The following is a 25,725-nucleotide window of genomic DNA, read 5'->3' on the forward strand; positions in this document are numbered from 1 at the left end:
TTTGCTTTTCTTTCCCATCACAATCTATTGTACATGTAGGCCTACTTCTCTTTCCTCTTTCTGTATTTTTGTATGTTGATCTCAAGCAACACCTCAAATTCCTGGAACTTGTTTGACCTATTTGTGTTGCAAGTGCTGTAAAATTTACTAAAACTAATAGTAGGAAGTGAAAAGGTCAGTACAGAGGAATTGATACACTTACAAGTACAAGATGCTTTGCTTCCTGTACGAATGTATGGAATGATCTCAAGTCACCGCAGTTGGCATTGTGGGTGCTTGTTTTGCTTGTCAACCCTACCACTACTAGTCTGATTCAAAGCGGTGCAGGCTTGAAAAGTTCTCCAGCCCCAATTATTTTTAATTTTGAAATATCTTCTATGATGAACTCACTCATCATTATCGTACATTAGATGTGGTAAAGAGTCTTACTAGTAGGCCTACTAGTCTTACCATGAGCGAACAGAGTATTTTATTGGTCATTTTGTACCCCAGGGGTTGTATTCTTCACATTTTAGAATATTTCTAGTACAATGTACGAAGATCTCTTTGAAACTTTCAGTATTTCTCAAAAAATCATTTTGACAGACTGCTGCTATGCAAAGCGTACGGATCGGATTAACGAGTAAATTTCCTCTTTGGAAAGTGGTGGCAGAGAGTTCCCCACGTCAATGAATACGTTAGTAAAACATGATGTACGGATAGGGTTAAGAACACTAGGGCCTACATACTACATGCCTGCGAAGACGCATATTTGCAGAATTCTTATAAAGACATCTCTCATATTTTGTCGGAAGAGCTTATACCAGTCCTAGAGCAAGGAGAAGATTACCCAAGTTTCAACATTCCAACATGAAATGATAAACAAGTCTTTGGCATCTTTAGCTCATGTATTGAACATAGAACCAATGTATAATTATTATAAGTCAAACCTGTAAGACGGCCACCCATTGTCAAGGAGAAAAGTGGCCGTAAAAGACAGGTGGCCGTCTTAGGCAGGACTGACCAAGATGAAGAAAACAAACCATTCCCATCTGAAGTCCCAATCGAAAGTAGCCGCATTGTTGTTTTTGTTGTTGGTTTGTATTTTGTTTGTTATTTTTATTTTGTTGCTGATTTTGCGCAAGGGTGACAATAATACGAAATGCATAAGACGAGGAAGACCGAGTGCCATGTTAAAACTAACACATGGGTTGCCACCACTCGGAGAACGAGCGACGCTTCTGTCACAAGTTCATTTTGACGGCCATTGTTACTTTGTTAAGTTACAGACTGGGTAAACAGTGACCACGCATCTCACTTACGATTTGTGTATGAGTTCTGGGCGGGGTTTTAGGGTTATGAGGGATCACACGCTTACCTCACCGGCAGCTGAAAATTGGTACCTATTGGTCAACAGTGGGAGGGGCCTTCGCAACATGATCGGTTGGAAGGACTACCTAACAACAAGGACAGATGATTGGATTATGACGGCTCGCCCACAACGCCAGGGGTCAATGCACAATTTATGACAAAACGTAATGGATTCGCTAAGGTGGCCGTCTAATACAGGTGTTACTGCTTAGTGTGGTAGGGGTGGTGTGTTAAAATATGGTGGCCGCGTTAGACAGGTGCCCGTTTTACACAGTAAAATTATAGAGAAAAAACGCAAGGGGGGAAAAGGAAAGTGGCCGTTTGTACAGGAGGGCGTCTTATAGAGGTGGCCGTCAGGGCAAGTTCGACTGTATATATATAGATATTATATACAGCTGGTTCCAGTTGCAGGAATGAGTGTTTGGTTCTCACATCCTACAAAGATAGCAGATCTCTTTAAACTACTACAACTATAAATTTTTAAAAACCAGTTTTGCTTTCAGTCAGGAGTGTCATTGCTTGCACCAATCACAAGTCTTAACGAAACACCCTTCAAGTGACCCTGTGGTGGTTTTAAAGCTAAGGACAATGTCCTTTAACTGGAATATAGCATGAAATGTAGATCTGCATTATGTACGTGACTCGGTTCCTTGGTACAGCAATGTTCATAAAGGCTGACAAACGGCTGTGGTTTAGCAGATGAGCTCTTTGCTTTTGCACGCAGAAGAGTTTTATTACCATGTGGGAAGAATTTTTATCCAATATTTCGGTCTTTCTGCTGGGATGTTCGATCCTTGTCACTCCATGTTGGCCCCGACAGCCAGCATTGAAGCAGCCCACCTCCTAAATGCTCTAAATGTGTTAGTGGGGATATAAAACTTTTACATTTTTGTCCATGAAAGATTCAACAAAGTGGATGACTGACAGGATACCACCACCTGGGTTTTAACACTTTTTGTTATCAAAGAACTTGTAACTCTAAAAATGAAGAGCAGGAAGCTATGTAGTTAATGGCATTGGTAAAGAAAATCTCAAACCAATGTGAGTGTCATAAACCTGTGACTCTGGTCTTCCTGTCTGTACTACAGTATGTGCATGGCTTGCAATCTGTTGAAAAGTTATACGGTACCACAAAGTCATTTGATATTAAAAGTTGAAAGCTTCCACTTTTGAAAATTGAAAAATTGCAAACCATACCAGAAATCAAAACATGCAATGCAAAAAGAGAAAAGACGTTTTTCACACTGTAGTTGCTATTGACATAAAATTGGAAAGCTGAACATACCATGAAATAAAGCTCAAAGGACACTTCGATCATGATGAACGCATACAGTTTATTTCAAGATGAGATATCAAGTTTTGGTTCCATCAAACAGGTCTAGAACAAGCCATCTCCCTAACTCCTCCAAAGTCATGGCAGTTGCTGCTGACATTTATTGCACACATTCATTCCTCTGTGCTTGTGTCAAAATCTTGCGACTGTCTGCCAAAAGCAGGACTCAGGTCACAGGGAAATGAATCACACGAGGGAAAAAGAAAATTTGGGCAGACTCAACTGCTTAACCACACCTAGGTCAGTTTCTCCCTGTCATTTCCTTTGTTTTAGTGGTTGGTAACCTTAAGGAATTAAAACTGGTCTCTAGATTCAAGTGTAGTTTGAGGGAGGAATGGCAAAAAAAAAAGACAAAAAGAAAAAGGGCATCTTCAATCAAGGAGAATGGTTTGCTGGTAGATTACTGGATACAGATTCCTATAATAAATACACGAAATATGTATAGAGACATTCCAATGAACAAGAAAAGCAAATGGTGATGCAGGATATAGGTCAATATTAGAAAGTTCTTGACGACTTCATGGCATGATGTACAACAACAGCATTTTGGCTATGATGTGTAAGCTTGTGTACAGTGCAAAAACAAAAGAGCAACGTGATGCTATCTTTACCTTGATGAACTGCAAAATGAAAACCTCAGGTGTTCAATTTTGGCCCCCTTATATGTAATGAAAGGAACTCCTGAGAATTTTCCTCTGATCCAAACAACATTTGACCTTCAACAAAGCCAGACACAAGGGAAATATGAGCAACACAACTGAAATGACTCAAAAAAGTACTACGATGATCAAACTAAAGTAACACTGACATTACTTAGCAGATTCTAGGAAAAGACAGACTCTGTATTTCCAAATTTTGAAGATTAATTTTTTTTTTTTTTGGTGATCAGTTCGGAGGCCGAGTTTTCAAAGTTGAAAGGAGAAAAACTACACCAGCCCCAACATTCATCAAAGGACGAATGTTTTATCTACAAGATACAGAAAATACAGACAATACAAATCACAGCAGGAGACATACCATTTTATGACTAGTTATTATAATATATATATATGTAGACGTAAAGCTGATCACGGAAGTATATCACCATGTCTTCCTTCTAACCTTCCTAATGGGTTCTTTAATTAAATAGAGCATATTTTAGGACAATAAAATTTTTAGTTATAATGATTCATAACTGAAATCTTGACTAAAAAATTAATTGACAAATTGGTTTAATATATATGTACTGAGGCATGAATTAAAAAAAAAAATTTTGAACCTGCACATGCTCTTGAAAATTGACAGCTCGCTGTTTAATATCATACCTACAAAGTGCAATGGAAACAAGTCCACATCCAAGCTTCTTTTCTTCTTTTCTACCATCACAAAATTCCCAATTTTTAAAAATGGTTTCTGTTATCAAAACGATTCAAATGCATATCTTGCACATTGACCTACTTTCTGAGCTTCTTGTAAACTTATCAAGCTGGCTGGCGTGACAGGTGGTAATCAAAGACAACAGATGTATCGCACAATGTTAACTTCTATATCTAGCTAAGAGCCCCCAGTTTCTATTTCATAAGGAACTGGGCGATCTACTAGACAACCGAATGGTTTTAATTCAAACAAGACGGCAAGTTCTACATGTGGTTTATGGTATGGAAGCCAACATAATATTATGTAAAATCAAAGCAATACTATAATGCAGAATGTGTGCAATTTCGACATGCAACATGGTGAGTAGCATCATCCATTAACGAAGATATAACAATGTCAGTCATGAAAAGATCAAAGCATAAAGGACGGCCAGTGACAAAAACAAAAGGGTCAGAGAAAACAAGTTTTACCCGCGACAAAGACCAGGTTGGGACATCCTGTGTGCAACACAAACAACACAACACAGAAAGTGCCTCAATTTGCTCTTGCAAACTGGGCCAAAGCAAAGACTGGGCATTTTCTGTCTCAGAGAAGGAAACAAGCTTGACTGGATTTGCTATATGCTATATCTGCTCCAGGCCAGAGCTTTGACGAGCACAGTGAGAGAGTTGTATCTGTGTCAGTTCGGAAATAGCCTCTACCTTCATTGATGCTGAATACATTATGATAATGAGATGGTCACTATCTAGAACCAACAAAACCTTACGTATTACCAGGAATCCAAACAAGAAGGGTAGGATGCTCGACCTTTTTTCAAGAGGGGGCTTGTCTTTCAAAGAGCCGACCACAACTACATTTCTATCAACAGCTCATCACCTAAAGGCTTATTACTTGACTACAGACAAAGAAGTTTGTAACATCATGTGGATGTCTTCATGAAGAAGAACACACCATCATCAGTACGTACTATGGACAAAACATAAAGCAAAACAAAACTGGCACTGTTTCCACAAGTCAGCAGTATTATGCAAAACAAGAACAACTCATTTTACTTCAACATCAGAAAGTTTAGTTTCATACATAAAAAGTTCTTAAGAAATTAAACTCTTTTGGGATAGAATCTAATTATTAAATCCAAATGATCAGCAAGAACCAAAGATGCATAAGTCTTGGGACATAAATCTCCTCTTAACAGTCTTTAAACTAATTTTAAAAATTCGGTTATAAGACTGTCATGTTTCTTCATGTGCAGTGAAAACAATGGTGACTGATCGATAACCAATCAAGAACCATCAGTGACTGATCAAGAACTACCAGTAACCAATCAAAATCATTTCCTGTCTTGATCTGGTTGCCAAATTTAAAAAACGCATATCTACAATTTTACAAAATCCGATTTGAAGTACTTGACAAAATGTTGAGAGACAATTCAAATTCGGGTGCCATAATGATAGACTTAAACACTAGATGTAGCAGATCCCACGCACAATAAAGTTGAAGCTAAAACTGAAAAGACAGAATACCTTTCTTGCCACATCTCAACCTGAGACAAGTTGGACTCTAGGATTATACAGACCTTGCCACCAATGCAAGATGAAATACACAATATTTGAACAAACTGCATGGGCTCATAAGATCTTCCCAGATGGGCAGGGCAGGGCTTGAATTAGAGAAAATCTTGGAATTTGGGAGAATGGTTCTAAAAGCCAGTCTACTTGAACTGCAGGACTTCACTGTCATTTACAACATATCACACTTTTAAAATCAAAATGGGGGAAAACTTTGATGAAAAGCCCACATTTTTGTATTATATGAGCATGTGAGAGAGTTACACCAAAAACAAGGGTTGCTTTCATCCAAACCATCTCACTTTCTTTCCATGTTAATTTCTAGGACTCAGACCAAAGATGTGCTAAGTCTTATTTTGAGCTGCAACAGATCAGTTAAAGTGCATACATCTAAACATAGAATCTGTACATTTGATCACAACCCATAGGCACCTCCAGACAAGACAAAGTAAATACATCAGCTTGTTTTCAAGCACAAATTTCCAGAACAAAATATTTTAATGAAGATTGAATTACAGTTGCACAGACTGCAATTTCAAAACAGAATTATAGCTCGTCAAGTAGATACAAAAGAGAATGGTAAAACAAAGAGGATGTAGGTTAAAGACAAAAAAGGGTTAAGACAATCCTCCACAGATTTTCTACAACTAATAATAGTAATAATACTGGGTGATCAAATTTACAGTCTAAAAAAAAACAATCAAATGAGGTAACACTTTCTCCTCGATTTCTCGTCACGAAGCAATAAGACAACTGAACCATGTAAAGCCAACAGTACAAGTTGACCAAACACCAAAAATACAAGTAGTCCCTGTACCGCCTGAATAAGCAAAGTTTACATAAATGTTACAAAAAAATAGTCCTTCTTGGTGTATAAATCCATAAAAAATTGCTTTTTTTCAAGCTGGTCACTATTTTGAACCACCAGAAATGTTTGAAAGCCATCCATAATCCTGTTCCATTAGAGCTCAATGTAAGTACAAAGTCAACATCAATACATACACAGACAAGGCGAGTAATTCGCTTTCAGAAGTTTGTTTGGAGAACCACAACTTGAAGATGTCCCTACACTTAGACTTTGCCTTGACAGCATAAGCATGCCATATAAAACAAGTTCCTTTCACATCTCATACCAACACAATTCTTGTTATAGCATAATACGCAGATTGTCTCTGCACTATTGTAAACATAGATTTAAAAAATATCAGAAGAAAAAATAATTTCTTCTAGAAGTTAAAAAAGAGCAAATGATAGCACCTTCACCCTGCATATACCTACAACAAGTGTGCTAGAGGACACATCATACAGTAACACAAGCAGAGTCATGTACATGCCAAAGGGAAGCTATTCAGTAGGGGCAAGGAAAATGGGGGCACATGTGAAACAATGCTAAATTGTTACCTCATGGCCCTGAAGTGTTCAACAAAAACATTGGCGACGGGAGATAAAACAAGACAGGCCTTGTAGTTATAGCATACCCTGTCACATGACGCACACCACCACCACCACCGCGAGAAAGCGCAGGCATGTAGCTCAACAATTACAAATGACAATGGGTGCACAAGCAATTTTCTCAAACACAGTTTCTCAAAAGTGAGAAAAAGAGTGCAGAGTTCTTTCCCTGTGGTCTGACTACACCACAGTTGTCATTTTTCTCTTCTTGGCTGCTAAAAAAAAAAGGGGAAATAAATAGGTTCGGCTACATTTTGCGATTGCTCAGTGCAAAGAAATGATTTCTCTCTAAAATCTGGTTGAGTCATTTAGTGTGTTAGCAAATGGGAAACAAACGGCTTATAAAGATGTTAATATTTCATCAAAGACTGACTGCTCTGACTACTTCCACTTTTCCTCCCCTCCAAACACTGCAAGTTTAAAGCACTGTTTAAAGCACTTCAAAAAAAGGTGACAAAAATGAACTACATCAGGAGGACATGGCTAAGAGAATGAATCAGGAGAACAAGCAAGATGTGCAGTAGTCAACAGCGTATCAATTCAGAGATGATGGTGATTTACATAAACAGAAAGTCAAATCCTGTCTCCTTCGTTACACAGATTCTTTGATCCATTATGTATATATATTGATTTCAACTCAAGGACAGTTTAACCAGGACAAACGATCTAGATCTCCGATCTGTCTTCGTCCCTTCGGCTCCTCTGAACACATACACCTTGTTTGCAAATAAAAAAAAGAAACGATAAAAACGTGCATCAAAGTTGCAAGATCTCGGGCTGGGTCCACGTGGGTGTGCCAGCTCCTCACAGAGTCCCAGCTGCGGCCGGACATCAGACAGACGTTCCATTGTCAGTGCTTGAAGCAGCCTGGGGGAGACAAGAACAGACACACATGTGATCACAGTGTCAAAACAGTCTCGATTCACACAGTTCTCAGACTCAGAGTGAACATTTTACCCCGTGCCCTCATAGCAGACATGATGATGATCATAACACATAAAAAGATTTATCATTTGCAGTCTATGAGTGCGAAGCTATGGCTTCAAAGCATTGCATAGGATCTTCTCTTCAAACGTACTTTATACTTCAAAAAGATCCCTAAACATGTTTCTAAACCATCCTATAAGAGAGACTATGCGTACTTTATACTTCAAAAAGATCCCTAAACATGTTTCTAAACCATCCTATAAGAGAGACTATGTTGAGAAAAGTGTTATGAAAAAAGTAGTGTCCGAAAAATCAGGGAAATATTTAATATTGAGAAGTAATGATAAATGTCTTTCAAAATTTTTTTTCAAAAGTCATGCAGTCGTCATTCTTGATTTAAAACTCAAGCTTGTGAGAGTTTTTTTTTATTTAAAAAAAATACAAAGAGATCCACTTTCTGTGGTTGATAATGTTATGAAATAGAAATAAGGTTCAGCTCAAAGAACTAGTAAGATTCTCATCAATGCATTAAGTTCTCAAAAGTAGTGGTACCCGTTTTCTTAAAAAGGAAAAGGTATGGTAAGTTATTATAGACCGGTGAGATTAAAAGCAGTCCCAATAATGGGAAATTCTTTTTTTCAAGTTGTAAGTAAAAAAAAAAGATAAGATAAAAAGATGAAAAGACAAAATATACATATTATAAATGCAATGGTTCCATCTGTCTCCTTTATAAAGTAGAAATTGCCCAAAGCCTGTGAAGTCAGTACATGAACCAAACCTTATCTTGTCACTTTTGTATCAAACCAAACACAATGTGAAATGGGTTCACTTTGAGCTGCACAACGCTCCATAACCAGCACCTCACTCTTACTGAAGATTGAAACATGTCATCAAGTGTTTTCATTACATTATCAATCTAAGGATAACTTGAACATATTAACCTTTTGTCTGTACCTCTGTGTAATTCCCACATAAATTGCTTTAGTGGTTAATACTGTTAAATATCTCTATGCATAATTATGGTGCTGTCTCCGCCTACACCATAATGTTCTCCATCTTTTCACTGCAGAAGAATTTCTTTACTAGTACTAGAAATATCACCTGTCTAGGGTTATCAATTCTTCTGCAAAGAACACAGAAATTTTCAAAAATTCAAAAGGGGGAAAGCAGGGGGGGTCGGGCATATATACAGAGTAAGATACACATAGCTCAGGGAATGGACAAGAGAGAGACTACATTTCCATCAAACGCCAGGAATGAAGAACAAGAAAAGTGAACAGTTTCCATCATAAAAACCACACTGATGGCAGTATCCAGGATGATTTTTCGAAATTACTCCGCTGACCTTTCAAATCGTCACATTAATTATCTCATTTATATACACAAAAGTTCTATGAGTTCCTGTTACATCTCTTTATATACCGAAATGTACGATAATCTGTTAGGTTTTTTTCCCCTATCATGTGACCTCTTTTGCACTTTTAAATATTGTAGTTGTAGGAATGAAAAGAAACAATTGTAAAGCTTCATTTTTCTTACACATGTGCATAAAACGAAGGCAATCCATTATCATTAGCATGTTAAGACACAAAGCTCCGAGAGCAAGAAAATATAAACAAAGTCAAGCAAAAACCGTCTCCAGTTGGCGTATGTTCACCGAGAGGTTACAATCATGTTGAGCAGGAGGAGCAACTGGACAATAGTTACATTTGTGCCCTGGCCAATGTCTGATACAGTTTGGAGAAGAAAAAAAACAACTAACAAAAATGCCAAGAAAAGGTGTGCAAAAAAAGATATTCAGACCTGAAATCATTTCCAAAGTCCCTATTTAAGTTTAGAGACACAAGAGAGGGTACATGAAATACGCTAAATTTATGCAACATGTATTTTTCCAACTAAGACAAGGTAATATATTGTGAATCACGTAATCCTTTATGAGGTCACTTTTCTTTTCAAATTTTAAGCTAGTAACTTATGAGGACTTCATTGTGCTTTTAATGAACAAAGATATTGACCTATAACAAGGAAAATAAGTCAACCACACCACAGAGTGTACTGTACATTGGTAAAAACCGTGAGTCATATCCTCATACTTTGACTACATTCTTACAAATACCACAAGCACAAAAATATGGTATGACTTGGTGTACAAATCACATTGTATGGAAGGCACTGTTGAACACAGACGTGCTGACCACCAGAAATATACTTGTAGAGAACAGACACACTGAAAATCAACTTTGTATAGACTTCATTTGTTCACTTTCTTATATTACCATAGACTACAAGAGTTTGCACTTCACAAAATGTACTCATCACAACATAAGGTTTCAGAGAAAAGTGTAAAATTTACTTTCTTATCAAGATTAGAATTCCAAACCTTAACATTAATTCCTCTATAGACAATCCCAGCACAATCTGCTCTAATATGGCTTATTATTGTGGGATAACTAAGAGGGTAGAAGGAATCAAGACAGTTATGGGATGGAAGGGACTAATATCAATCTACTGGGTAAAGAAACAAACAGACCAAAATTTTAAAAAAAACAACCTTACACAAATCAAATTTGTGATGATAATAATAAGAAAAAAAAACATGCTAAGCCAGCAGAGAAGTAAAATTTGAAAGGTAATAAACCTTAACAGTTTTTCTACATAATGAAGATAACTTATAAATAAAAAAATCAAATATGCTACTCAGGATGGTGGCAAAGTGAAGAGGAGGTCATCAAGGAAGGAAGTACAAAATTTTTGGGTTTTTTTTAAATTCTCAAAAAAGGTGTACAGAGAGCTTATTTCTATTGGGGGACATCTAAAACCCGACCGAAATTTCTTTACATTATCTGAGGTACCCATTACCGTGCGTTCAATGGTTTACTTACCAGGACTCCAAGTTGAGCCTACAGTTAACACATGGATGAATTTGGATGAAGTGAAACAATGTAACCACAAAGTCTTTCGGTGATCATAGATAAATATCTTAACATATATGAAGGACTAACAAATGAATACAAGCACTTGCTCCACTTCAGTTTAGAAAGACGGCCCAAGAAAATCCCTCCACTTACCTACCTGTCAATTCCAGAGACAAAGAATAAGCAGATTTAAGATACCTCACTTCTCCACAACAAGACCTACTTATGTCTTTCTCCAGCAGGACTGACGGAGTCTGGACCCCCCCCCCCCCCCCTAACCCTGGCCCAAGGCTTATGCACAAGTTAATAAGCAAAAGCTTTTTTTTTTATTACATAGAGGCAGAGCCAATGTACATGTTACTAAAGCAATGTATTTATATCATTTTAAAACTACATCAAAGTAAACTTGATACATGTATCAATTATTTGTGATTGCTATTCAAACTGGTTCTTTTCGTCCTGCCATAATGAGAAGACATACAGGCAATCACGCCCCTCCACTCAGCTTCATACTCAACTTGTTTTACTAAGGACATTAATTGTCCAGTTGCCCATTATTTCTGTCAATAAACATATCTACTTGAGCCTTCCAAGGTTTCATAAAATCATTTTTCTCAAGAATATTTCAGATTGTCTGAAGAAATAAGTTAATTGCATTTTCCTAGGGTTCTCTTTCCATAATTGTTTCAAGCTATTAAAAAGTATTCTAAGCCTCGCTGAAGGCCCATGTTAAAAAAATAGCTATGGACTCTTTCCTCTTGCTTTCAATAGAAGGGATATTTGGAAAACAACCTGTTCTTATCCAGTATATACCTCCTTCCCCATAGGAAAGTGGCAAATTTGAAAAAGACAATTCTAATAGTTGACCAGGGGGCCACTAAAGGCCATACGAGGTAAAAGCCATTTCTGTAGCCAAATGAGCAGCTGCACAATCTATAAAAATACCTGTGACCACACTGTGTCTACCTCGACCCTTGAAAGAATTAAAAACAAGCACGTCACTTGTTAAAAAATCAAAAACCTACTGTTGTTGCAAGAAAAGAAATTAACAACTTTTCCCATACGTAGAACTTTCCAAAGATCTTTAAAGATTCCCGATAAGACATCAATGTCAACATAAGTTTGTTTGAGATAATGGATGTCTATCTATTAATTACAAAACTAATCAGCAGATACTTTGAAAATATAATACTAAATAAACTTTCCTTTTCCCAACACAGGGCTTAAAAGTAACAAACATAAACAGAAATCAAAAAGAAAAGCACGAGCACCAAAAAAGGGATCTTTTTTCACAAATAAAATCAAACTCTCCACCAAACTCCCTGTGTTATAATTTCCTTTGCTTAATTGAGGGTGTGGTTCAACACAGTGAGACCTTTCAAACATACAGCATTGGGAAAACAACCCTTAACAGCCAAAATTTCATATCTCATCTTTCATTAAGATAATAATCGTTTTTTCTAATTATTCAAAAAGTTGGAAACAAGTGATTACTTTGTGCACACGAAAACAGTTCTAAATGGTCTCTATCTCTCCATACCAATCGAAGCTGTATATCTTTCTATGATATAGTGTTATAATGGTCTCACATCCCTCTCAACATCTCGCTACAATATAATGGCGTTGTATGGGCTTTACGCTCCTCCCACCATCTTTCTTTGCTATTGTTCATTAACCTCTAACAAGGGTAATCAACTTACCAGTCTCTCACTGAGCTGCTTATTGGCGGACATTTCACGTTCTAGAAGCTTTTGCTTTTCAGACAGCTTTGAACGCAGCTACACACCATGCCACAACACAGACATAGAGCCATTAGGGTTTTGTTAGTCACAGAAACAAGGCAGAAAATGATGGAGGGGGGAGGGGGGGTGTTCTCTCTCTCTCTCAAACCCCTTGAGATTTAAAGCTTCATTTCCCTTTAATTGTGGCATAACAACAAAAGATTTAAAACATAAAAGGAGAAACAAAGAAGAACAAAAAGGAAAAGTTTTTAAAAAAAAGAAACAAAAACCTATGGCTTAACTTAAAAATGCTACCCCCACCCACATGTCGACAATGTTTTCCTTTACTTAGTTCAAGAAAAGTTTATGAAAACCAAAGAGAGAGTTGCAGAAAGTATTCAAAGAGAGGAAGGGAAGATAGAAGGATGGTGTTAGTGCACTAAGTGAGTATCTGAGCTATATTTGAGCAGAGAAAACGACTAGCTCTACAGCCCAGCTATACATTTATTTAATACAAACTACACTTGTGTCAGTTAAGTCTGGGATTGTGTGCATAAAGCAAAGAAGAAACAAACAAAAATTATGTATGATAGTACGTTAAGGATAAAGTACAACAAATTACTGGACTATGATCAGAGGAAAGGAAAACGAGTGAAGAACACAATACACAGTCAAGGAAATGTGTATAAGGCAGAGCAACAGTTCGGGCACAGTCATCCTGTGGCTAACAAGGTGCTACCTATAAACACAAACAGTTGGCACAAGTTGTGAATCTACACAAATTGTAAACTTGCTTCATTGATTAATATGAATTACTTTAAAGTTTTGAAAAAGTTAGTAAGAGCAGCTCTGGTGATAGAGGGGTAATTCCAGCATTACATTTGAAATACATATATGCGTAGCAACAGCAGTGTTACGACCTGAGTCACATTATGCCAACTGTTTACGTCATCAAAGTTAGAATTAAAAAGCAAGTTCAAAGTATTGGATTACGTAGACATGCAATGTGGATCTGCAGACATTAAAGGAATAGATAAGAGAAAAGATCTATTGTATATACATAAATAAATGATGAACTTGGTGAATCTAAAAATCATGAACGCAGAATAAGGTAAAGAGAAGAAAAGAAACAGAAAAAACAAAAGAGACAAAAAGTGAATGCTGTGAAGCGAAGAACACTGAACAAAAAACAATTTCTCCCCAGCCTATCTGTACTGTACCTGCTCTATTTCTTCCGACTCAGACACTCCAGACTTCTGAGGATCAAGAGCGTGCACAAGTCTTTAAGCATTGGCAAGACTACCCAGCTCTATCAGGGAGGTACTCACCCCTCCTAGTACAAAAGGGGTCAGAATAGCTTGAAACAAAACTGAACTTGCTGGCAACAAAAAGGAGACCGTGTAAATGAGAGGAAAAGCACTTTGTGATCAGGTGGAGAGGGGGGGGGAGGTGGGGAGCTTGACACGGCAAAGCTTGCAAATGATTTGGGGTTCTCAGTGTGAACAGTGACTTCACAAAAAACAATTCACCAAGATTCAAAGCTCATTTAGATATTAGACTTAATTCATGAACATCTACTTCGCAAAAATATTCAAGGCGAGAGTTTAAAATAGCGTTAGTAAAGAATTGGGAGCAAAAGAAAAAATTGTTCAGTTCTACATCATAGAGGAAAACCATAAGCCCAGGCCCCCTACAGGATGAAATGTGAACCATATCTATGCCCCTTTTTTCATTATATATATGAGCATGTCTTTTCATTTAGGTTGAGAAAGAAATGTTCCATTTAAGGCCACATGCTATTACTGTCAAGTCATACAAAAGAAAGACATGGTTTAGGAGCAGGGTGCATTTATTACAGTCAAGTTAAACAAAGAATGAGTTTGTTTTAATTGAAGAGGCATGTTATTAGCAAAAAGTTTACAAGAATGAACATTTTATTTTATTTATAAATACAGGCTGTAACAGTTTAGTAACAAAAATAGCTATCCTGCTTCACTTATGAAACAACGTTAGGAGAGTTAAGTAGTGCAGAGGAACATCTTTTATTTCCACATTCAAAGACTATCAAACCAAAGGGCACAGCACGTTACGCTAAAAGCTGACTGAACTGAGTCCAACCCCAAAGCAGCAATGAACTAGGACGCATGAGGACGTCCCGCCACTCACCACAGACTTGTAGTCCAGCTGTTCCTGCAGTTTCTTGACCAGCTCCTGCTCTTGGGACAGCGCGTCCTGGCCAGTCTTGATGATGCCGTTCAGTTTGACCACGTTCAGAGACAGGTCTTTGTTCTTCTTGCGCTCTACCTGTACCTGACTGCGGAGCTCTTCCACTTCCTGGATTGACAAAACAAAAAGTATTCATATAGTTTCATCATAAGATTAATCATTATTGTCCACTGTTAAGTTTTCATCAGAGTTTGACGGCACTTGTAACACAATTAGGTCATATAAGTATCGAATATTAGTTTTAGTTTAGTTTTAGTAGAGGCTTTACGGCACTTGTAACACAATTAGGTCATATAAGTATCAAACATTAGTTTTAGTTTAGTTTTAGTAGAGGTTTTACGGCGCTCGCAACTGCATAAGGTCATATGAGCGCCAGAAGATTAAAGGGGTTACAAGAGAGTAACAAACATAAAAAAGAAGAAGGTGAGATAAGGACAATAGATGTTTGACAGGAAAGAAGAAGCAAACCACACCAGAGCACCCGCCAACCGCCCACCTCGAACATTAGAAGTGTTACAAACAAGTATCAAACACAAAAAAGGAGAGATAAGGACAATAAATGTTTGATAGGAAAGAAGGAGCAAACTGTACCCGAGTACCCGCCAACCACCTACTTATTGTCCACAAACTTCCTAAAACCCTGAAGTGGATGGAATACAATAACACTGCAAAGCTCAGTAGAACATGTCATCCTAAAATAAACAAGTGCTCAGTAACAAAAACAGAACATCCTTCGTCTTCAAAGAAACTTCCAAAACATTTTTTAAAAAGTTTTCTTTACCCACTTTGTGTATGGTAATTAGCAACAGATAACTGTATGGGTTCAATACTAAGGTTGTATAAATTACGGGACCTCCAATCTTTAAATCTATCTCTGTTATGACTGAACCAAGTAGGCAGAGAGCTTTCAGAACTCCTCAAACAAGCAAGTTCAAACGCACCATATCACCACATCAGGGATTCAAATTAGAGTCATCCCAACCATACTCCACGACGATACCAACTGAGGTAACAGCACACCCTTTCTGTCTATTGCTATGACCAAAAAAAATTTAAAAAGTAAATATAAAAGACAATCACAGACTCATATGAGGGGAGACAAACTTCTGTGAAATTATTTTCTCTCCATGTCAGGTGTCAGCACAATGATAGTAAGCATATTTGGCTGAGAACAGATTTGGACTCAAATCATTCAGGCATCAAACAGTAAAATAACTTACTTTATCTGAACTTCCAGAAGTTGTTGTTTTCTCAAGCTCCATGACTTTAGTAATCACCTGGGGGATAAAAATACGAAAGGACTGGTAAGATTTATATCTTTCAGAGAACACAAAAAATTTTTGGATCATTAAAATTTTTTTTAAAAATATATTTTAACAGGAGAGACATAAGGATCAGATATGTTAACTAACCCTCTACCCATAAAAACCTACCACTACCATTCTACTTCCTGTTCACTGCAACATGCACTATGCAACAGTTGGCCATCACCTTCCCTTCAGGGAGAAACTACAAGAGCCACGAGAGCAAATGCTTTAACAACCAATAATTATCATGTCCAACCCTGTACACAAAAAGACAATACACAACCAAAGCATTCTGCTCCATCTACTGTGCTAAACAAGCACGAGCAAAAAAGCTCAGCAGCCACTAGGTCCACAACAACAACAAACAAAAACTACAAAAGCAGCAAAAGAAAAAAAGCCTATAACCACTACTTGAGATTTAAGTTGATGTGTAATATTTCCTCCGAATTCACGAAAATTTCAGCCAATTAATATTCAATACCGTTTTGACCCTAAGCGTCACGGTCACCCAGGGCTATGTGGGACACATCCCAGCGAAAAAAAAAGAGAGACACTAGTACTAGATAAAACCTCCCACCCTTAATATATGGTCGCTTTTAAGGACAAGCGGGCTAATTCAGATTTCGGGGGTTTCTAGAAATCTTGACCTACACTAAAAGTGTTCATTGCCCTACCTATAGGAAAAGTTTGGTATCATTGGTGTGTATATTTGTTTCGTTATAGAGAAAACTCTCCCTGTCTTTCAAAGAATCTGAACAAGGAGCCAAAACTTTAACTTCGATTTTCTCAAAATGGCATTTTTCGGGATAGCCCCCTTGTGCTTAAAAGCGACCATATAAAGTGAAGAGCCTAAAGACTAAACAACAAACATGAGTTTCAAACTGCTCTACAAACAAGAGTGCACAAACTGTAACAAGACAATCTCCACAACATCATCAACCAAAACCACATACCCTGTACAACAGCTTCATTTCATTAAGAAAAAAAAAATTGGATGTGAAAAAGGACCATTTCATTTACATTCCTCTCATCTTTATGGAACACTTGCGGCAGAATTACCCAACATTGGACCCCCCTCCCCACTAGTGGCAGAATTATCAAACATGGAACACACCCCCCCCCCCCCCCTCCCCACACACACACGCAAAAAGGAAAGAAAAAAATTATATTTTTTAAAAAGAGAATACAGACAAGAATGTTAAAGATATGAAATAACGAGGACCTGCTCATAACATTGACAAAATTTCTTTCAAAGCGTAACTTTTGACAACCCCTTAACATCCCCAAAGTAAAAAAAAAAGAAGGCTAGTATATTGTGGTGGATATTATCCGATGACTGACCGTCTCCTTCTCGGAAGTGAGGACAATGATCTTTTCCTGAGACTCTCTCAACTCCTCCTCCAGAGTTTCCACCTTGGTCTGCATCTGAGAGCACACAAGAAACAAACATGAATGAACTCACTGCTTGAGAAGGCTGTTGTCGCCATCTGTGTACCAGCCACATGACATAGCACACACAAACACATCTTTCTGTCCCAACCACGTACAAGCACAAAAGCTTTTAAGTACAAAAGCACACACGCACGCATGTGTGCACATACACACACACACACACGCGCACACACACACACATGATTCTAACCAACATAACAGCCAGTGTCATTTTTCAAAACACTTTTGTGCTTTTCTGTTATTCATACTTTAAGCTCATTGAGACTGTGCGCTCTGATTCCCATTTCGCAACTCTTTTAGTTTTAATAAGAGTTTTACGGCACTTGCAACATAAAAAGGTCACATAAGTGCTGAAGATTAGAGTTAGAGGTGCTACAAGAGAGTGACAAACACAAAAAAGAAGGAGGAGAGATAAGGACGACAGATGTTTTATAGGAAAGAAGAAGCAAACCACACCAGAGCACCCGCCAACCACCCGCAATTTGCAATTCTAGACATAGCATTTTGGGAATGTTTAAGATGCCCAAATGAAAGACAAAAGCAAGCTAAGAGGGGGAGAGGGGGTTGATACTCATTTTCCACTAGATAAACACCAAGCAAGAAAGATGTTTCTAGCGTCAAGCACTATTTTTCTATCCAGAAATGAAATAATCATGAGAGATTTTTTTTTATCCATCACCAGAAGGCATGGACTGCAATTACTAGCAGTACAAGGACAAAAAAAAACAACATCAAATTTTTAAAAACAAATTTGCTATTTCAACTTCAGCAGAACCTGAAAAAGGTATTTGTTTTAAATTGCAAGCTTTCATTTTCTTACTCATCTTTTAAAAAAAAAGAAAGAAAAGAAAATATAAACGCTGGCGGTCAAAATATGGCCAACATGGTTTATACCCTTGTGCAAAATGACACTGTAGTGAGCGCTGTCTCAATGAGTTAAAGAGTAATGACCTAGACTTACGACCATTCCCCAACCTGGCAACACAACTGTGATTGCCCATTTCAAGAAACCCATTTGTCACAAATACCATATTTTAACAACAGAGCTGAAATAATTAACTCTACTTTTGTCTAATCTTCTAAACGAAAAAAACAAAACTTAATCACTGTCATTGCAGCTTGGATTTTAAAAGAAGAAGACAGGACAGAGGGGCAACAGCAGTAATGCTCATTAAAGAAATACAAGTTTATTGAACTAAGCTCTCAAACTGTATTTTTGCACGTTCAGAAATAAAAATAGAGATATGAACAAGAGTTCTCTAAACAATCTAGAAATCAGCAGTTCTGACTCTAGAATATAAGTTTGTTATAGTGAAAATTTTAAAACATAATTTGCATGGTCGGCATTCGACATTGTAGCGTTCTGAGTTCTTAATTTGAGTTGGTAGACTTGAGTACCTATTTCCCTAGACCAATATCACTTTACTTTATAACCTAACAATTAAAAACATCTGGTATTGAAAATGAAAATTTGAAACTTAGGAAACATCCTACCATAACCACTTTATTTCAACCCTTTATAGTGTGTGCACCCATAGAAAATAAAATATGTAAAGGGTAAATAAAAGGCATAACTTTAACGTGTATAACCAGCAATGAATATGAGCCCAATACCCAAGTAGACAAAACAAGAGAAGTAAGTAGTGTTTTCTTCCACCCCTATCACACCCACAGAAATGAGGTTACGGGACGCTAAAAAAGTTAATTCCACACTGGCACATCCACTGCGCATGATGCAAAAAAACCTGCACACATCACAATCACATGACTTTATCATCTGGGCAAAAACACAGTGGAGCCCAGAACACATGAAGAACAATTCCCACACTCTGGTTATTTTTCTCATACACAATGTACTTGTCAAACGGCCCAGATTTTATTGTTCTTTCACTGTCAAAGTAATTTTAGATCCTCAAATGTGTTGGAGTATTCTGTGCTGTACTGTGGTCACCCACTGAAACGTCACACAAACCGACAAACAAAACAAATACAAATACATGAAAAGAAACTAGAAGGTAGAATAACAAACTGAAACCTTCTTCCTGCAAATTGTATAATATTACAAGTGAATTATTGGACTGATTGATTCAATTTGCCAAACACAAGGCATATGACAGAGAAAGTAAACCTTGCCCACTGAAAGGAAAATGATGACATTAAGTATGAGAAAACCTGCACCCCACAACCTCATTTCCACAGATCAGATTCAGAATATGAGCATCCATGAATAAATAACATTGTGCGCCTGGGGGCTGTTTTGGACAACCGACGTCTCTTTCCCTACCCCTTTGGTATGGGTTTCATAAGGTCAAGATTTTTTGGGGCAAGACCCATTCCTAAAGAGGTGAACCATGCTACTTCATCTCGTCCACAGTTACAACTTGTCTGTGATTTGACAAAATATTGAAAGGATTTGACAAAACTTCTGATGGAAGAACCAAACTCTGTTTTTGTTTCACAAAATGCAAGTGAACTTTGCTAACTAAGGGTTAGGGAAAGTCCCTACATATAGATGGCTCCAAACTAAAACAGCAAAAAGTGTTTTCATAGTTTGGGGTTTTCAAAGTAGAATTCAAAAATTGGGTTTTTCTAGTCCACATATTCACAAACATGAAGAATGTAAAAGCATTTGCTTTATACCACGTCCTATCTGAAATTGGTCACAAATTCTGTAGGCAAAATAGAGAATGGTCCTTCCGTCTCTCAAAAAATGTTTGTATGCCAACAACTAAGGACAAAACATACAATAAAATACTGAGAATAATAATTAATATAACAACCATACTGAGGGATTTTCAGTGTGTTAATTCATAAATGCTAGACATTCAATTAGTTTTTTTTTAGTGGGGGTGGGGAACATGGGGACACACATGCTTTCGCCATCATCACTGACCAGTGTCTGACAACCCTGAGACTACATCTAAACAATTCATTCATCTTATGAAATACATACTCACAAAAAATTATGATAAAGCAACCCCTTGCACTCTTTCCATCTACCTTGCAACATTTGTTTGTCAGCTTACAGATAGTACACAACCCACTCTCCTTTCTCTCAAGCAGCTATGCTACATCCAAATGATGGTTGTCAAACACCCATTGCCAGACTCTGCTCACTGATCAGACCAGCTATAAGAAATATACCATGCTAAACACAAAATACAGCTGTACAGTGGCTTAGCTACAAAAAGGAATAGTTGATGCTTGATGCATACCTCATCAACAATATTGGTGAGACTTTTTTCAACACATCGATAGGCAAAGCCCAAATCTGACAGATCCTAAGGAGGCCAAGACAAGAAATTGTACAACACTCAGCACAAACGGGAGCAAAAAAGGGAAACATCAGTCTAACAACATTTCACTACACCAATTACAACATCTAAGAAAGGGAACATTTCAAACATCCGAGAAAGTAAGAATTTTGATAAACTAGGCCTACACTACATGTGAAAGGGGAACCCATTAGGTTTAAATTCTAAAGATTATTTTTTTACACTATCAAGTTTATTTTAAAATAATGATTAACCGAATAGTTTATCTACTTTTCCTCGGATCTATTTTGCCAACAAAACATGAATAATGTCTACAATGAACACTGTTTTTTCGTCACAAAGTGCTTAAACAGTTAAAATAAGACTTATCTGCAAATGCATATCAGTTAATTAATTTCTAATTGACAGCAAAACTTGAAAAATATGAAAGTGTACAGTTCTGAATAAATTCAATATGTACTGGGTTCCTCTTCAATTATGGTCTAACAAAAGAATCAAACGCAATTTGAACATACAAACTATACATAGCAGTATACTAATGGAGCTAGCATGAGAACTGACATTTTCTGCCTCTATCTCAAACTGACCAACACCTCCCCCCCCCCCCCCCCCCAACAAAAACTAGATCATGACAGTCGCAATTGTCCGTTGCAGATTATGCATAATAATCTGTGATTGTACGAGCTCAATGATGCTAAGTAATTGAGCACTGGCACCACTAGAACATAGTAAAGGAACAAGACCCAAGTCTCAAACTACCTTCTACACGGCTAAGATTTACAGAAGCCAGCCACTCTAGCAGTCTCATCACTGTATACAGGCATGGAAAAGAGCACACACACTCTTTCTGTTGTACATTATGAGTCTTATCTTTCACACTCTTTTCTCAGTCTACGCATAGAGTGCCATTATCTACACAGCCAGTCAAGCGAATAGATTGTCTGCACACAAAAAAAAGCACTAGCATAGAGCAGAAATGGCAGTGCTTTGGGTGGTGGGAAAAGAGAGGGCGGACTCCAGATATTTACAGCTTACTTCAGTCGTTAAAAAGGTAATCCTTTCAATTCATCACTACAATTGTATATATCATCTCCCTTCCAAAATTTTTTTAAAATATTTACTCATAGCAGCTAGCGTTCCATAGACTAGATGACAATTGTTTACTACATAAATATCTTTGGCCAAAACATTGCAGTTGCAAAATATTTTTTATTGCTGACAGAACATTCACTCCATTCTTTAACAAATTAACACTACGAAATAAATGTCTTAAAAACACATCTATATTATTATTAAAAAACACAAATTTTAATAATTTTTTTAAAAAACTAAAAAGCTTATGGGTTACAATGTCAGTATTTTCAAAAGCCACAAGAAATTAAGTTACTCTCCAGTCAGACAAAAATGTAAACCAGTTTACTATTTATTTTTAGCAATTTGAAGGAAATAAGTACACTGGGAGAGTCCCTGCTCTCTTCACAGATCTTCTATTTCATTTCACACTTCAATATAGATCTCAGCAGACTTTCTGCACTTAAGCCCTTCTCGTAAAAATGTGCAATAGCAAATCACACCAAACCATTTCTCTCAAGAAGATCAAAAAAGCAAACAACAGAGGGAACTTTTTTCTCTAATACATATTATTAATTCTTACCATACCCCCCCTAAAAAAAGTGTGTTTTATTGGAATATCCCCATATATGTATGTGGCATGCTACAAAAGAATCATTTATGCATGTTATCAAGGATTAAATATTCATTACATTATCAAAAATGTTAAGTCTACACACATATATGTAGTGTGTGTATTGAATGCTTCACCTAACGTAAAATACAAGTCTAAATGGAAAATCATTTTTAGAGTTGTCTGAACCTAACAGTCTCTACATTTTGAAGCATTTAAACTGAACAAGCTTTCTAGAAGTATGACTTCAAAATTCACCATTCATAAGAAAAAACCCAAGAGAATTCAAACACTTCCCACGAAAAATAAAAACTACAAAATAAACAGAAATAAGCAGAATTTTTTAAGAACCAAAGTTTTTAAAAATGCTACAAAGAGTGTTAATGAAAACTTTTTAATGTATAAACGCTTTGTAAACATACACTTTACATGGTGAAGAAAAGCAAAAAAATTTTGCTTTCAAATAAACTTAAACTGAGGAACGGTGATAGATCCTGTACTTTATTATACAAATTCTTCTTGAACCTTACAAAATTTTCATTGTTAATTTTGAATCATGTACAACAAGAGTCATTGAAATAGTTTGAGAGAAAAATCAATCAGCAACAAGGTTTGAATCCTGAAGCTAAAAACAGACAACAACCTTAGCAAAAATGATTAAAGTGTATTTCCAGATTACAGGAATCCCAGTAATAATGTATACTCTGATCTACAAATCAGGAAAAGTCATGAAATTGTGTGGATTACTAACAGAGTATTCACACAGGCACAAAGTTGACAGCCCACCCTAACAAACACATTCTAATGTCTACTAGGCCCTTTGTTTCTTGTTTACCTTCTTGTCGCATGTGAAATTATGTTTTGAATTCTTCATTAACCAGGAAAAAAAGAAAATAAGCAATGTGAAAAGATAAGGAGCCGCTCCAGTAATCTACCACACTAGACTTGAATGCACACCAAATTGTGATCTAGACAATGAGGGGTACATGGGGATTTATCCTAAAGAAAACTAATAGAATCAGTTTCAACAGCTGATCCACTTCTTTGATTTGCTGTTTCTTCTTGCACAAACATACACTAGATCTGTTTCCTTATTCTGCTTTTCCTTCCAGCAAAAATAATAGTTTAGATCCATTTGTTTGTTACCCCCATTCCTCCTGTACACACTCAGAGATCTATTTCCATGTTTTGCTGATTGTGCAAATACAAGTACATTGCATTTACTTCTTTGTATCGCTGTTACAAAAATAATCAAATTCATTTCTTTAATTCATCATTTCTTGCGAGCAAACTAAAATCCTGGAGTAATTTCTTTTCAAAAATACTTCATGTACCTTGCAAGGTGTAATAAAATTGTTGACAGTTGCCTCCACAAACTCATTTTTAACCCCTTGAACCCGTTAGCCCGCTAGAGCAGGCAGGCCAGATTTTGTCTCCTCATTGTGTGACCACTGAAAAGAGAAGACACATCTTTCTCCCATTTCTCAAGATTATCTATTGGAGGGGCAGGACTGGCATAACTAGGCAGAATACAGGAGGTAATTCAGGTAAGACATCTGACTGGATATCATGATCAGGATTGTTAAGACATATTTCAATCTTGAAAATGCATATTTCCTGCAACAAAGCATGAATGCCTGCACAGTGGATCAAGAGACCAGGTGAAGAGTCAACTTGGTCTCGGAGGTCAGGGTTCAAAGGGTTAAAAGAGAGACTCGATTCAGTCATAAATTATTTGCTGACAGGTGAGGACAGACATTTTTGACATGTGTCTCCACCTTGAACTGCTTAAAATTTGGAAAAAGAAAAAAGTAAAACTTTGAAAACTCTACTTTCCACTCGACAACAATATTCCATTTCATGAAGGAAGATATGCTCAAAGGAACTTACAGTTTACATTGGGTGGGGGGAGGGGGGGGGGGTGTTAAAAAGGGGAAACTGAGGAGGATAGTACAACACACTATGTTCTACAATGGCAAAAACTGTCAGGAAAAAAAAAAAAAAATTTTTAACACTCCACACAAAATGAACTTAAAAGGGAAAGCTTTGCATCACACTCAATAAAGGGGAAAACATTTCAGTTTGACAATTTTTCCAAATTAACCATTGTTGGTAACAGCCACCCAACATTTCACAAGTCTCGAAAAGAAATTATGTAAAAAATGAGAACGCTTCTAAAAGTCTTCACCAGAAATAATGAATAAGAAATAACCCAGACATCTAACCCAAAATGGATAAAATAACAAGAAAGTTTGCAAACAAATTTTGAAATTTCAGAGAAAAGAAACTTTGACCTGTCCCGTAGCCAGACAAAAAAGATATAAAATAACTTACAGATCCCTCTGGCAACTGTTTTTGAAGTAGTGTGCATAAAAACAGGGAAAGACAAAAGGTAGACAGGCAAGAGCTTTTTTGGAGAATTTTCTTTTGTCAGTGGTGGTTTTCATTTAAGACTTATGAACCATGACAAACCCATCTTCTGTATTTCAAAAAAAGAACTTTTTGATGCACGATGCTGTTAGACTACTTAATATGACAAGTGACATAAATACCAACATGGAAGTGACAGGAAAGAAAGGCCCCAAAAGGAAATTTTCTCAAATATTACACTAATTTCTAAAATGTTTGCAGGAAAACATTTATCGTCAATTTACAGCGAAAGCAGAACATCAAACACACAACATAACATAACCTGTATGACCATAAAGTTGTTTGTGTTTTTTCAACTGTATTAGAAAGGCAAACACTGCCAAAACCTTCAGTTTTAATGAAAGTCACAGTAAGGCACAACATTTTAACACAAAAGTCAACTGGAGGAATAAAGAAGCAAGCAAAAGCAAGCATTACATACCTCTTCACTACCCCGAGAGTCCAACAGTTGCTTCTTCAAGTTGGTTAACTCTTCTTGAGTCTGAAAGAAGAGTAGTAAAACTTCAGTATTACACTTCTGTAGATTCACACATCCCTTATATCTCTGCAAGAGAGACACCGACATGAAAGTGGTCAAAAAACATAATTTCCATCTTCAAAACAAAACAAGAAAACATAAAACCACTGATATTTAAAGAGATTTAATCATAACATTACCCTGTAAGAAACAAGATAAGATCAGTCTTGTCTCTCGCATAAAAGTAAATTGTTTTAGTAAGCACTTGTATA

At 36.8% G+C, this 25,725-nt stretch overlaps 1 protein-coding gene and 1 long non-coding RNA gene across 7 annotated transcripts in view; both read right to left on the reverse strand.

Moving 5' to 3' along the window:
• Positions 1-2,664: 2,664 nt before the first annotated feature.
• Positions 2,665-25,725, reverse strand: part of LOC101860485 (ribosome-binding protein 1) — a 45,296-nt gene continuing 22,235 nt past the window's right edge. For 3 of the 6 annotated variants that reach the window (XM_035968577.1, XM_035968580.1, XM_035968576.1), the window contains 7 exons: positions 25,418-25,477; positions 24,901-24,915; positions 17,497-17,580; positions 16,069-16,125; positions 14,789-14,956; positions 13,843-13,878; positions 2,665-7,926 (listed from right to left, as the gene is read on the reverse strand). In XM_035968577.1, coding sequence (XP_035824470.1) covers positions 7,891-7,926; positions 13,843-13,878; positions 14,789-14,956; positions 16,069-16,125; positions 17,497-17,580; positions 24,901-24,915; positions 25,418-25,477 — 456 coding nt within the window. In that variant the 3' untranslated portion in view covers positions 2,665-7,890. Of the gene's footprint in view, positions 7,927-13,842; positions 13,879-14,788; positions 14,957-16,068; positions 16,126-17,496; positions 17,581-20,705; positions 20,889-24,900; positions 24,916-25,417; positions 25,478-25,725 lie in introns of those variants that run through there. The other 3 variants (XM_035968578.1, XM_035968579.1, XM_035968581.1) reach the window with 3 other exon arrangements.
• On the reverse strand, positions 8,415-13,833 carry LOC118477343. The gene is made up of 3 exons (XR_004858306.1): positions 12,602-13,833; positions 10,869-10,886; positions 8,415-9,810 (listed from the first exon to the last, which is right to left on the reverse strand). It is a non-coding gene; the product is annotated as an uncharacterized LOC118477343 (long non-coding RNA).

Source organism: Aplysia californica, unplaced genomic scaffold (assembly GCF_000002075.1).
Source record: "Aplysia californica isolate F4 #8 unplaced genomic scaffold, AplCal3.0 scaffold00068, whole genome shotgun sequence".
Lineage (NCBI taxonomy): Eukaryota > Metazoa > Mollusca > Gastropoda > Aplysiida > Aplysiidae > Aplysia > Aplysia californica.